At 39.7% G+C, this 15,076-nt stretch overlaps 1 protein-coding gene across 1 annotated transcript; it reads right to left on the bottom strand.

Annotated features, from left to right (window-relative positions):
• Positions 1 to 4,056: 4,056 nt before the first annotated feature.
• LOC130460100 (uncharacterized) lies at positions 4,057 to 5,835 on the bottom strand. Its single transcript, XM_056827758.1, has 2 exons — positions 4,399 to 5,835; positions 4,057 to 4,309 (listed from the first exon to the last, which is right to left on the bottom strand). Exons 1-2 carry the CDS (start codon positions 5,021 to 5,023, stop codon positions 4,293 to 4,295), a joined length of 642 nt encoding a protein of 213 aa, XP_056683736.1. The 5' UTR covers positions 5,024 to 5,835; the 3' UTR covers positions 4,057 to 4,292.
• Positions 5,836 to 15,076: the final 9,241 nt, after the last annotated feature.

Below are 15,076 nucleotides of genomic sequence, written 5' to 3' on the forward strand. Positions count from 1 at the left end.
GGCGCTCCCCAAGGCGATGCACTTGGTCTAATATAACCTTTCCCTAGTAATTCCTCATGTTGACCTTTTAACTCACTCATTTCTGCTGGAGCCATCCGGTATGGGGCTTTTGAGATAGGTGTAGTTCCGGGTATTAGGTCTATGGTAAAATCAATTGGTCGATTGGGCGGCATTCCCGGGATCTCATCCGGAAACACGTCCAGGAATTCACTCACCACTGCAATATCCCCTGGTTGCTCTTTCATCACATGGTCTAGGTCTCTTACGTTGCATAAGAAACTAGGGTTCCCTTTGTGTACTAGCTTCACGACCTCCATTGCCGTGATGATTCCTACACTAATAGGTTTCCCAAAACGGCGATACGATACAACCTTTCCTAGACTAGACTTCAAGTGAATCTTCTGCTTTTCACAGTCAATCTTAGCTTTGAACATTGCCAACCAGTCCATTCACAAAATCACATCTAAATCTCCTAACTCAAACTCAATTAGGCTAGACAAGAATATGGTCTTGGCTATGGTTAAAGGTACATTCCTATGGATCTTTCTACATTTCACGATCTCACCGGTTAATATCACTATGGGTACTTCAATCTCTTCAGGTTCTTTCAATCCTAACTTCTCTAAGATACCCTTTGATATAAAAGAAAAAGTCGCACCATAATCAAATAGTACTTTAACTAAAATGGAGTTAATAGAAAAAGTACCAGCTATGACGTCAGACGAGTTTTCGGCTTCTTCCCTAGTGATCACATTCATCTTTCCTTGGGCAACTCCCTTATTATAGCCACCTCCATTGGCATTTCCATTGGCATTTTGGTTCTCATTCTGCTGGTAGTTTCCTCCGGGCTTTCCATTACCCTGACCATTATTGCCATTGTTACCATTCTGGTAACCCTTTTGGTTTCCACCATTGTTCCCTCCATTCCGGTTTTGGTTATTCTGATTGTTGTTCTGGCGGTTGCCTTGGTTGCCCTGGTTGGGTTTCCCATTCTTGGCCCAACACTCGAATTCTCTATGGCCTAGTTTCTCATAAAACCTACAGACAACTTGGTTTCCATTATAGTCTCGACCTGGGTGATTATTATGGCAACGTCTTCACTCCTAGACTCTCGTTCCATTCCCTGCAAACTGATTCTTATCTCCACTGTTATTGTGGAAATTGTTTCTGTTTCCGCCCTGGTTTCCCCTGAACTGGAAATGGTTGTTTCCCTTGTTTTTCTTAAAGTTCCCCTGATTCTGTTGGCCACCACCTTGGTTTTGGTTACCAACATCCTTGCTCACTTGATTGACCCAATTCAACAACACACACACACACACGACAATTAATCGTGTTGTGTGTGTGTGCACCTATCAAAACAACGCAACAACAACAACAAGCAACGCAGCACAGTACACACCGCAAGACAGCAGCGCGCGCGAGCAAGGGGACATGTGGGTGTGTGCTGCGGGGCGGGCGAGAGACACACGCGACACACAACGAGGCTGTGTTGCACTGCGATGCGGGACGAGGCAAGGAGAGGGGCAGCAAGGCGCAGGCATGCAGGCACCTTGTGTGCTACGCTGCGGCTGTGAGGCTGGGCGCGCACGGGGCTGGCACAAGGCTGGGTGAGCAATACACGCACGGCAGCGTGCCTTGGGCTGCAAGCAAAGACGGCGAAGGAGAGTGTGGGTGTGCCGCAAGGAGAGAAAAGAGAGGAGAGAGAGAGAGTGCTGAATTTTCTAGTGAGGGCTTAATGTGAGGTCTATTTATAGTTTTTCTCTCCCATGTGGGCTAGGTTAAGGTAGTTTGAGTTGGGCTTATTGCCGGGCTCATTTAAGTTTACTCCTTGCAATCTTTGTTGGGTTTGATCATGGCAAAACAACTGGGCTTTAATTAAATTAAATTCGTTTTCGAAATACGACCCAACAAATCCCGATTAAATAATTTCATTGAATCTATTTAATAAAATACGGTTTTCGTAATTAATTAATAATTAAATTAATTAAAAATAAAATTCATTTAATTCCCATTAAATGGAATTAATTTATAAAATTACTTTATAAATACAACGAAATGTTTTATAAATATAATAAAATATATTTACAATTATAGAAAAATACGTGGTATTACATTATTGATATAAGTGCTTTGACTAAGTCCAATCATCCTTTTAGATCTATCTCTGTGGATCTTGATGCCAAGTATGTACTATGCTTCTCCTAGATCCTTCATCGAAAAACATTTCCCAAGCCAAATCTTGACAGAGTTCAACATAGGAATGTCATTTCCGATAAGTAATATGTCGTCGACATATAATACTAGAAAATAATTTTTTCTCCTAGTGACCTTGTATTCACAGCGTTCTTGATGAAGCCAAAGTCACTGACTGCTTCATCAAAACGTATATTCCAGCTCCTTGATGTTTGCTTCAATCCGTAAATGGATTTCTTAAGCTTGCATACCGTTTTAGCATTCTTTGGATCCTCAGAACCCTCAGGTTGTGTCATAAACACAATTTTTGTTAAAACGCCGTTTAAGAAAGCGGTTTTGACATCCATCTTCCATATTTCGTAATCGTAATATACAGCGATTGCTAACATTATCCGAATAGACTTTAGCATTGCAACTGGTGAAAAGGTTTCATAGTAATCCACACCGTGGACTTGCCTGTAACCTTTTCAACCAATCTAGCTTTGAAAACTTCTAGTTTCCCATCCTTGTCCTTTTTCTGTTTGAAAACCCATTTGCTTCCTATGGCTTGGTAACCATCTGGCAAATCGACCAAATCCCAAACTTGGTTTTTAGACATGGAGTCTAATTCAGATTGCATGGCTTCTTGCCATTGCTTGGAGATAGGGCTCATCATAGCTTGTTTGTAAGTCGCAGGTTCATCGCTTTCCAGCAATAGAACTTCATGGCTCTCGTTCGTCAAAATACCTAAGTATCTTTTCGGTTGAGACCTATATCTCTGCGATCTACGCGGGGTTACATTTCTATATGGTTCTTAATTCTCACCAGATACTTCTAAAGATCTCATAGTTTCAACCTGAATATCATCTTGAGCATTCTCTAGAGTTTGTTGTTCGACTCGAATTTCTTCGAGGTCTACTTTTCTCCCACTTGTCATTTTGGAAATGTGATCTCTTTCCAAAAAGATACCACCTCGAGCAACAAACACCTTGTTCTCAGATGTATTTTAGAGGTAATACCCCTTTGTTTCCTTTGGGTAGCCCACAAGGATACATTTATCAGATTTTGGTTGAAGTTTGTCTGAAATTAATCGTTTGACGTATACTTCACAATCCCAAATCATAAGAAAAGACACATTTGGAGGCTTTCCAAACCATAACTCATATGGAGTCTTTTCTACAGCTTTAGACGAAGCTCTATTTTTGTGAGTGCAGTTCTGTTTAGTGCATGTCCAAAAAATTCTATTGGAAGTTTGGCCTGACCCATCATTGATCGAACCATGTCTAGCAAGGTCCTGTTCCTCCGTTCTGACACACCGTTCCATTGAGGTGTTCCGGGAGGAGTCAAGTCTGACAAGATTCTACATTCTTTCAGATGGTCATCAAATTCATAGCTCTGATATATACCGCCTCTATCAAACCGCAGTGCTTTAATCTTCTTGCCTAATTGATTCTCTACTTCACTCTGAAATTCCTTGAATTTGTCAAAGGACTCAGACTTATGCTTCATTAGATAGACATAACCATATCTACTGAAGTCATCAGTGAAAGTGATGAAGTAGCTGAAACCACCTCTAGCATTTGAACTCATTGATCCACATACATTTGTATGGATTAAACCCAATAGATCAGTTGCTTTTTGTCCAGCTTTAGAGAAAGGTTGCTTTGTCATTTTGCCAAGTAAGCATGATTCGCATTTACCATAATCCTCTAAGTCAGTTGGTTCTAGAATTCCTTCCTTTTGAAGTTTTTCTATGCGTTTCATGTTAATATGGCCTAATCGACAATGCCACAAATAGGAGAGATCTGAATCATTCTTTTTGGCCTTTTTAGTATTTATGTTATAAACTTGTTTGTCATGATCTAGCACATAAAGTCCATTGACTAATTTAGCAAATCCATAAAATATCTCTTTAAAATAAAACGAGATACTATTGTCTTTTATTAAAAAGCTAAATCCCTTAGCATCTAAGGTTTTTAGTAAGACTTGGATCATGGAAACACTCTTCCAGTTCCAAAACTAGCCTAGAGGGCAACGTCAAATAATAAGTTCCTACAGCTAATGCAGCAATCCTTTCTCCATTTCCCACTCGTAAGTCAATTTCACCCTTGCTTAACCTTCTATTTCTTCTTAGTCCCTGTGAATTGGAACATATATGTGAGCCACAACATGTATCTAATACCCAAGAAGTTGAATTTGCAAGTATACATTATATAACGAAAATACCTGAAGATTGAACGACAGTTCTGTTCTTCTGATCTTCCTTTAGCTTCAAGCAATCTCTCTTCCAATGCCCTTTCTTCTTACAGTAGAAGCATTCAGACTCAGAGGTGGGTTGGCTCACCTTCTTCTTTTCAGACTTGGTGCCGCCAGTTTGCTTAATTAGGCTGGCCTTCTTGCCACCTTTCTTAGCATTCCTCTTCTTGCCAGATTTCTTGAACTTGCCCCCACGCACCATAAACACATCTTGCTTATCAGTTTTGAGCGTCTTTTCAGCGGTCGTCAGCATACCGTGAAGCTCAGTGAGCGTTTTGTCCAGACTATTCATGCTGTAGTTCAGTTTGAACTGATCATACCTGCTATGAAGAGAATACAGGATGGTGTCTACAACCATTTCTTGAGAGAACTGCTGATCCAGCCGACTTATATTCTCAATTAATCCAATCATCTTGAGAACATGTGGACTTGCGGGCTCGCCCTTCTTGAGCTTGATGTCAAGAATTTCTATATGAGTCTTGAATCTTTTGACTCGAGCTAGATATTGGAACATGTTCTTTAACTCACTGATGATTGTGAAAGCATCTGAGTTGATGAACATTTTCTGTAGATCTGCACTCATGGTTGCAAGCATTAGACATTTTACATCCTTGTTGGCATCGATCAATCCAACGATTGAGGGCTGCCTGAGTGACCCCTTCACCTGCGGCTTCGGGCATCACCTCTTCCAGGACATACTCCTGCATAAGAACTATTTGCAAGTTCCTTTGCCAATCAAGGAAGTTTTTCCCGCTCAACTTTTCCTTTTCGAGAATTGATCAGATGTTGAATGAATTGTTGTTTGCCATAATTAAAACTACAATTGAAAAGAGTAAACAAATAAATAAGCATTCATATTTTCTCTTAATAAACTTAAATTCTAGCATTTATGCGTAATATTCAATATTTATTAAGCATTTTATTCGAGTTTTGTGTTCCGGCAGGTGTGAATAAAATGAATCCAAGATCCTAAAATCATAGAAGAATTCAACACATTATGTATTCAGACTCAATTCTAAAATATTTTAGGTAAGAAAATCCTTCGCTAATAGTCTAGAAACTACTCTTGGTTGATAGGTACGTCTAAGAACTTATTAGGTAAAGCTATCTCATTTGCCACGACATAAAAGGACTCCTTACTTATATCGTTGAGTTTCACCAAAACTAACATGTACTCACAATTATTTGTGTACCTTACCCCTTTAGGATCAACAAGTAACACCTCGCTATGGCGGAAAACTATTACTTAGATTGATGTAAAGGTTATCCAAGTAAGCGTTATTTTGGAATGACACCTTTTAACTCAATTTTTAAAGTTTGGAACTTAAGGCTCTTACTATGTTGGTTAGATTTTAAGAGAACTAAAATCCTTAATCATGCAACATAATCAAGCCATAATCTTATGCATTATTAAGACATATTTAAAGCAATAAATAACTTAAAGCATGCATAAGATTTAAATGTGATCTAGTATGGCCCGACTTCATCTTGAAGCTTCAACTTCAAACTCCGTCTTTGAAAATGGATTGGAAACTCCGCCTTGAATTTCACCATGGGAGGCGCCATTTTATTTAAATAGGATATGCTATAATTAAAACTAATTACAACTATTTGATGGTACGCAGACCATATTTAAATAAAAACTTTGGTGCATAAGACCAATTTTACATTCAAATTAATGGTACACAGACCATATTTCTATCCTATTTGGACCATACTAGTCACTTTCCATAACCTGCAAAACAGTACATTTAATTACAATATACCATTCATCCATTCATTTATCAATGAATGGCCCACATAGCAAGTTAGTAGAAAAATCATGCATCACATAAACATTTGCATCAACTAATTAAGGTTCCAACAATCTACAAATTATTCAGCCTTATTAGTTCTAATCGAGTTGTTTTAACCTTAAAGGAATAAAGACTTAATCAAGAGTTTAATGACTAAAAACTCCCACTAAAACCAAGAATTTACATGCTTTACAAATTTTAAACATAAAATTGTATTTCCTAGTCCAACTGGGAACTTACAAATTTAATTAAAATTTAAAGCTCAGATAAAATAATTTTTAAATCCCATAATAAAATTTTTAGTTGATTAAAATTAATTAATTATAATTTTACCAAGGTTTTAATTTTATTAAAATAATTAGTATAAAATAATTTATAATAATTAAATTAATCAAAATTAAATTCCGAGAAAAATTAAAATTACGAAATTTAATTAAAATCGACGCTCAACCGAAAATCAAATAAACGACCCAATGTGCCAAGGCAAGGCTGTAGGCCGAAGCCTACGCCTCGCCCAAGCAAGCCACACCGCAGCGCCCATGGCCTGCTTGTCGCTGGTCGGGTGATGCATCACAGCGAGCAACGCAATAGTCCACGATGTGCTTGCTCGCTGCATTCGTACCGCATGGGAGACGAGCTCCCTTGCTCGTCGTCGCATGCCCGCACTATGCAACACCCCTTAAGGGTAACACTTAGTTTCCATTGCTTCGTACGTGCAAGTTTGTGAACGATTTATAAAAATCAAAAAGTTTTTTATTTAAATTTAACGACAAATTAATAATTCATATTAATTTCACTAAATTTTGGCGAAAAATCAAAAATTTATTATTCCAATTAATTTTCGATTACATATTTTCTTAGGGATTAAAATCTAGGTTATAAAATTTTAAAACTTTTCAATTTTAACAAATTTTATGGTGGTTTTTAATCATAGGATCCTAATTAAATTATCAATTAATTATGAAATTCAAAACAAATTCTAAATTATTTGAAATTCAACGAATTAATTATAATTACAAATTAGGTTGTATAATTAACAAAGTTAGACCTTAAAATTGTTAAACATATACAGTAGGTCAATCATAGATTCAAGATTTACATACAAGATTCGCAAATATTTAATTTAACATCATAAAAATTACTTATTTTTCATTCGAAAAACTAAAACCTTCGAAAAGTCATAGTTAGGCTTTGAATTTAAGAATTCTGGATTCGGCATCAAATCTCCGGTTTTGTCAAAATTTTAAAACGTCGTTTACATGCGAAATTCACTATAAAAAGATAAGATTTCGACCATTATTGACAAAACTGCCGAAAAATCCTGCGAACATATAATCAAATAATCGCACGAATTTGCAATCAATTACATCCACGAAATTAATCACCCCTTTAATTCATTGCAAATTATGAATAATACAACAATATAATTCATGCGGAAAAACCATAAAGCCAGAATCCAAATTAATTGCCACATACTCAATTAGCATAATTTAGGTGACATACAATGTGATGCGTGCCTTCCCTAGCTGCTCCTGAACCGAACAAGAACAAGTCTTTAGAGCCCCAAACTTTACCCCTCCGTAGAAAGTCCACAGCACGTTCGGATCCGCCTTAGGTTTAACCAACTAGGATTTTACTTAAGGTTTTATGTATTCGGTTAGGCTTGTATTTGTGAGGGGGTCGAAAAAGCACCAGGCTAATGCGTGACCTCGTCCCTCGTGGGTGTGACGCTTCTTTTTGTCAAATCAAGTGTAATTGGATTTCCTATGAGTTTACACCCAATTGACTAGTAATATAGGAGTCGCCATTCAGTTTTTAACAACAATGAGAAAAACTGACAAAACCCGGTAATCGTGACATAAAGGGAGTGCAATTATGTTTGACCACGACGGCCGTAGGTTCCCTTGTGATCCCTGGTGGTGGGGATCGCTCAACGTACACCCGCAGGGTAGAGATTGAGGGTTCGGGGGACTGTAACTACCGAGAGGAGTACTCGTTCTTCGATAACTCCGGAGGCAGGATATCCTTACTAGCTCAGCATAAATAATTGAAGGGACATGCGTTAACTATTAAACTAATCTGAGTCGATTTTAACAATATGCAACATATAGTACTAGATCGAACGCGATTATCTGATTTAGATTGTTTTAAGGGACCTAGCATGATAATCCAATTTCCCAAAAATATCATATTTATTAGGCGTGATCGAACAATCAGATTTAGTTAGTTTAACAGTTCATAAAAGGGCGAGGAAAGCAATTAAATCATAGAAAAGGGACACATTACGACGCACCCTTGAGAGGTGCGTCACGGTTCTCAGAAAACTAACCACTTTAACTTTGCTATTTCTCCTTTTATTTAACGAATCTCAAATTATGGGACAGGATACGTTCTGTTCGATTTATGGATCGATTGCAACAGAACGCGTGATTAGTTTTGCAGCGTGAGGCTTAGGCTTAGGAGTTTAGAGTCAATACTCAGAATAATAATTATGTGTTGTTGTGTGTTCTCTTTTCACGTCAAACTTAGGGCCCTATTTATAGAAAAGAGTTCGTGGAAAGATAGAATTGTAGAACTCTAATCCAGGAGGAATTAGGAAAGAACACGTCCCAGGTAATTTCAGCGCCCAGGGCTTGGCGCCGAAGATTTCGGCGCCCAGAGCCTGGCGTTGAAAATAGGATCCAGGCAATTTCAGCGCCCAGGGCTGGGGTTTGAAATTGATGTTTGGGCCGTTTCTTTGTCAGATTCGGATTCTTGGAATCCGGAGTGTATGAGACTTTTAATCGAGTCTTTTAGTGCGTATTAATTTTATGATGGAATGCATCTGGGCCCGTTACGAACTCTAGGATCGTTAGGATTTTAATTAATACGTAACTCTTATTTTCGAATCATATTAGGAATAGGATTCTCTCGCAATTTCTATCTCATTTAGGATTTATGTTGGAGTGCAACACCTAATTCTGACAGGTTTCTATCTTTTATGACTTGCCACTTTTAACAACTACCCATTACGGCAGTTACTATTTTTAGCAGGTTTCCATAAATAGCAGGTTTCTATAAATAGCAGGTTTCGGGTGAAATGAAAAGGGGAATTGAGACTCGTTATTTTATAGGAGGTGCGTTGTCAAGTGGAGATTTATGTTCTCATCATCGAACCTTCCCTTTCGGGAATGGGGACAAAATAGGTGTCTACAGTTAGCCCCCACTTTGACTGAGTCTTGGAGTAAGACGATGGTCAAAGTATTAGACGGAGTGCGTCACACAAGCCATGGTGACCTGTTTTTTAACGAGGGTCTCACGATCCCCCGAGTGATAACATTTGACTTAAGGGTCATGACTTGAAGTGTCGACATATCCCTCACGTGTCATTGGGATTTGTCAACGGATAGTACAGAAACTCCCTCACTTTGTCATTGGAAGTATCTAAAGGTGCGTAGAAACTCCCTCACTTTGTAATTGGGAGTAGCTATAGATGTTTTCGAAATCAAAGCTATAAACTGTAATTGGGCCTGGCCAAGCCCAACCACGAGGTAAATATGTTTTTAAAGATTCTCATTTTCAGGGCTAGCTAAACGAGAAAACCCCCTTGTTTTTATGGGACGTAAAACGAAGGAAAATCCAGCACATCGCTCTTTTTTGGAAAAAAAACGGAAAACCAATCCTTTAATTTTTTGGAAAACGGAAAACCAGAAAAAGTTATCGCTGCAGCGACTAAGGACCTGCGCGGTTAGTGGCGCAGACCCCTCCGGCTAAAGATGGCGAGCCTATCCGCTAAGGGTGGACGCCCCGTCCGAAAGAAGTGGACGAATTTGGTTTGAAGTTTGTTTGCTTTTTTGTTTTGAAAATAAGGACCTACGCGGCTTGTGACGTAGACCCCGTCGGCTAAAGATGGCGAGCCTGTCCGCTAAGGGTGGAAACCCCGTCCGATAGAAGTGGACGAATATGTTTTTGAAATTTGAAAATAAGGACCTACGCGACTTGTGACGTAGACCCCGCCGGCTAAAGATGGCGAACCTGTCCGCTAAGGGTGGACACCCCGTCCGATAGAAGTGGACGAATCTATTTTTAAATTTGTTTGTGCTTTTTGAAAATAAGGACCTACGTGGTTTGTGACGTAGACCCCGCCGGCTGAAGATGGCGAGCCTATTTTGAATTTGAAGACTTTATTTTTCGAAAACTGAGGACCTGCGCGGCTAGTGACGCAGACCCCGCCCGCTGAAGGTGGGCGAGCCCTGTCCGCTAAGGGTGGACGCCCCTGAATTCGTCTTTTCGATTTGGAACTCGCGTGGTTCGTGGCGCGATCTTGCCCGATTGAGGTGGGCAAGTCGTGATTTCTTTTGAGAATTTCTTTTATTCATTCTTGCAAGAGCGAATTCTTTCGAGGGATGCTCGGATTTAGTTGTAACCTGAATGTGGGTTGACAACGTGCTTAGACGGACCATTGTCTTGTGGTCATCATCTTTCATGGTTTTGAGCTAGTCTTTATGGCTCAATCTTCCCACTACCTGGGTCCTTGATTAGGGGACTATGTATAAGTGTCAATGGCGACCTTTGTCTTGAGGTCGTAAACCGGTTTTATTTTTTGAGACATCCAAACACGGGACTTCGTACAGCGTAGTCTGGGAATATTGTTTTAACTTTGCATAATATATATTTTCTTTCGAGCCCCCAAGCATTCGTGCTTGACGGTCATTTCTTGTCAAAGAGGTTCCTTGGGGATACGCATTCTGTAATGTCCTTGATCGTGTTTGGGATTGTGCTCGTAAGTGCGAGCGATCTTTGTAGTGGTGTGCTACTCTTAACAAAGCCGTGAGGTGCGACTTTCAGTAAAGGAATCGGCAATTTTCAAGTCGAATAAATATGGCAGGGCCCTATAGAAGTCAGAGCTGTTTTTTGGGTCTGGAATCATTTTCGGCGCCCATGCCTGGGCGTTAATGATTTCGGCGCCCAGCGCTGGGCGCTAAAAATAATTTCTGGTGAGGTTTCTTGATGACACAGCCGACCTCTTGTTCGTCCGTTTTCCATTTTTTTTTCTTTTGAACGCGTTCGTAAATGTTCGATACTTAGAAAAGATGATATGTGTGTGCGAACGAGCGTTCATAGAATGGCCGTGGTGTGCGGTCCATTAATCAGTTTGCTTGAAATGTTTCATTTTTTTTGAGCAACGACTGATTTTGAATAGTTTGCTTAGAAGCTTGATAGGGTTCAGGCCCATTCATGAAGTGGGCTCAAACATCGTGCCCTTTCGATTGTTCAAACATTTGCTTCGAGATTTTTTTTTTATTTTGCTATGGTTATTTCGTAGCTTGGAACCCCCAAGTATGCATGTTGGGATGCTTTCCTTTTGGCGTACGATTTTTGTAGGTTCTTTCGAGAAAGATGCCTTGGGGTTCCGCTCGTGTAGGTGCGAGCTATCCCTTCCGTGGTAGGTAATATTTTGCTACCTTTAATCCTTAATGTAGAAGTCGTGTGGCTTGCATTTTGAATTTGGGCGATAAGTAGTCTTTGCCTCTTTTACACGTGTTCTTGGTCGTGCCTACATTAGTGCAATATGCCTTACTCTCGTTTTTTAGACTTGCACCGTGGGATGGCTGAACTTATGGTGTGACGTAGGCTTGTGTGGCCTAACAACATGTATTAGAACATTTCTCCAGGTGTTGGGATATCATTGCATTGGAGTACTTCATCACGCCTCGTTCAGGTGCTCGAACAAGTGTAACACCTTCTGCGTGGGTTTGCACGGCTTATTACTTCGTTCGATGCGAGGATTCATAGATGTTTATTTCTTGTTTTTATATCTGGGCAAAATTTTACAAGCAGAAAGATTCAGCGCCCAGGCTGGGGCGTTAAAGATATCGGCGCCCAGCTCTGGGCGTTGAAAATGATTTCTGGGTATATTTTGACAGTTCTTATCCTTGATTTTTTTTTCTTTCGCTTTTGCCTTGGAACGAGGTAGATTGTGTAACGGGCGCTTGTAGGGCGAGCGTTATGTGCAGTAGTTTGATCGGAGTTTTGGTGACTCGCGATTTTCAGTTACCCTTGTTAGTGGGGTGACTTTATATATTCTAAGTAGCGCTTAGAATTTGGGAGGTGTTGTAGCCATTCTAAGGTTTTTTTTACGCGATTAAAGCTTAGGATTGTGCCCCTATGACATATGTATAGTATTAGCGTCGAGAATTTGCGATGAAATCGTCATTTCGAGCATTTTTAGAGTGTTTTTCTCAAGCCTCCAACTGTAGCTACGGGATTGGCTTGGTGCTATAATGCCTTGCATACGTTTTTGTGCATTCATGGTGACATGGATCGTGAATAGTTTGAACCAGACTCGTTTAGTGCGAGGTACGTTCGAGTAGTGATCTGCTACTTCTCTTGTAAATGTCGTATTGTGCGACATTGCCATGGTCAAGGTAGTCACATGTTGAAGTGTGCCTTGACCAAAACCTAGGCGCCTTTCTTTACCCATAATCATATTTAGAAATCTTTTTGACTTACTTGCAACATCGAGATAAACGCATACTTAGCTTAAACCAACGACACTTCATTATGTTCGAAAAAGTCTTTGAAAATTATTTGAAAATTATTTAAAATCCGAATCCTATTGTGTACAGTCCGAGGTGTCCTAAGTAAGTTGACTTATAGAAGGGTTCGTATAGGATTACATGAGTGAATCAAAATACTGTTACGATTTTTGGAATGCTGTCTAAGGATTTGCTGGAAACCAGGGTGCAGGCGTCAAGATATTACTTGTGCCCGTTTGGCATATGCTTTAGGCTTTTCGGGCCATCTTTTCCAGAATTGCGGGAATATAAACCGTTTTCAAATTGACTTAGATTTACTTGGTGTATGTCCGTACAAAAGGTCAAGGCATATTTAGTTCTTTCCCTAGCTCTTTCATTTTAATTTTTAGCCCCCAGTTGCTATTATGTCTTCCCATTAATGATGCTTTTAGATTTCGATTTTAGATGCCCGTGTCATATGTCTGAGTAGGGTGAGCCTTGGTTAAGTGCCAAGTCCTATTGACAATGTCTGATTTTTTTTTCAAAGGGGATTCGCAAGCATTTGAATTACCATGAACGAGTGCCCTGAGTTCGAAGGAACGATGGGGCGATGCCGTAGAAAAATCCTCTTCTTTGCAAGCTTACTGCCTTTACTACTTGTTGGCGATTATGACTGTGTCTAGTGGTGAAAGAAGGTTTTTAAGTGAGTTAGTTCGCTTTAGGGAGGGTCAAGTCGAGTACTTTAGAGGTCATGGACGCTTGCGCTAGCCCCCATTCAATTGAGGCAAAGCGATCTTTTGAGTCTTGGCTAAGTGCCTAGGAGTGTGAGTGCTCCTTCTGGCAAGGGTACGTGCCCTTATTATTTTTCGATGTGTGTTTGTTTTGGCATCTTGATGACTTGAATTCTTCCTTTGACTTAAATTTTTCTTTCGACTTGGGCTGCAAGTAATTAAATTTCAATAAGGGACTCTATTTCTTATTCTTGTCATTCTATAGGCTTTAACATTTTTGCAAATTGGTTGGACCGAATCATGGATTGCCTACGTATCCGCCTTAAATAGATTTAATTTGGAATCAGGTCTTGCGTAGTTCTTAGCCAGAAAATGGTTTCTTAGAATGCCGAATTCGATAAGTATGTTCTGAGGTGAAAACATATTATTTGAAACAGTAGAATAAGTGAAGTTTATTTTAATCTGCTGCCTTGCCGTAAGCCAAAAATTTGTTTTATATATTTTTTTTGAGTACATGTATTTTTTGGTGGTACGTATATCTGAATACATGTTGTACCCCTCCAAGTGTTCGTTATTTTTCCGTGTATGTGCGGATTAAATGACGAGCACTTCTAGACAAAATTTGGCGAGCAGAGAGATTCAGCGCCCAGGCTGGGGCGCTAAAGATTTCGGCGCCCAGCTATGGGCGCTGAAAATGACTTCTGTCGGATCTTTTTTGGTGCGCTGAATGCTTCTTTTTCTTTTTAGACTAACTTTAGAGGCGCTTTGCAAAGTTTCTTTTTTATTATTCATATTTTTTATATTATATTTTTTTTCACGTTGAGCGTAGAATGTACTTTTCATTTGTCTCTTTTTTATTCGTGACTCAAGACGGCTTGGGTCGAATGAGATAGGATGGTTTATATGGGTATTAGTCAAGCATGAGGATCACATCTAGTAGGACTCACAATTTGAAGCCTCAAGCTAGTGTCACGAGTTTACATCAATCAAGGCCAATGAGTAGCATGGGGACGGCTCAAGGGTATATCAACAGGATGTATCCACACAAGTTATATGGTCATTATGCTAATGGTGGTGCAAGAGCAGGTTTGGGATTTAGAAATAATGGGTATGACGCACGTGTCAATGGCCGTGCGTGGTTTGCGGTTGACGACAAGTTCAAGAACAAGAGTCGAGGTAATGGTTTCTTGGGTTATGGTAATGAGAACATGGATGGGTTAAATGAGTTGAACAGGGGCCCCAGAGCGAAGGCGTCTAAGAACATAAGGATTGGAAAGGGTAGACATCGTAGAACTTTATGATTTGGATTGGTTGACTCAATTCTTTTCCTTCGTTCACTTGGGTAAATTTCGCACTTTGGGAGGTACGGGGTAAGTATTTCATGGCACGCACTTTTCGCTCTCCCTTTTCTCTTTCTTTTTAAGTATTTCATGGCTTGCTCTTTTTGCTTTCCCTTTTCTCTTTCTTTTTTCCTTTTTGCTTGGGATTTCTCCCCAACATAAATTTTTTTATTTGGGCTAAAAAGGTAGATGGTTGTGGTCTTTGAGTCACGAGGCGAGACTGAGTGAGCCTAGTTTGGTAGGCCTATAGTGGACCTCTAACCTTAGTAGGCCTAGGGTGGACC

The sequence above is a fragment of the Spinacia oleracea genome, chromosome 4 (assembly GCF_020520425.1).
Source record: "Spinacia oleracea cultivar Varoflay chromosome 4, BTI_SOV_V1, whole genome shotgun sequence".
NCBI lineage: Eukaryota > Viridiplantae > Streptophyta > Magnoliopsida > Caryophyllales > Amaranthaceae > Spinacia > Spinacia oleracea.

Excerpts from the sequence above, each read along its gene's own strand:
- LOC130460100 (XM_056827758.1), bottom strand. The coding sequence starts at position 5,023 with ATGCTTGCAACCATGAGTGCAGATCTACAGAAAATGTTCATCAACTCA.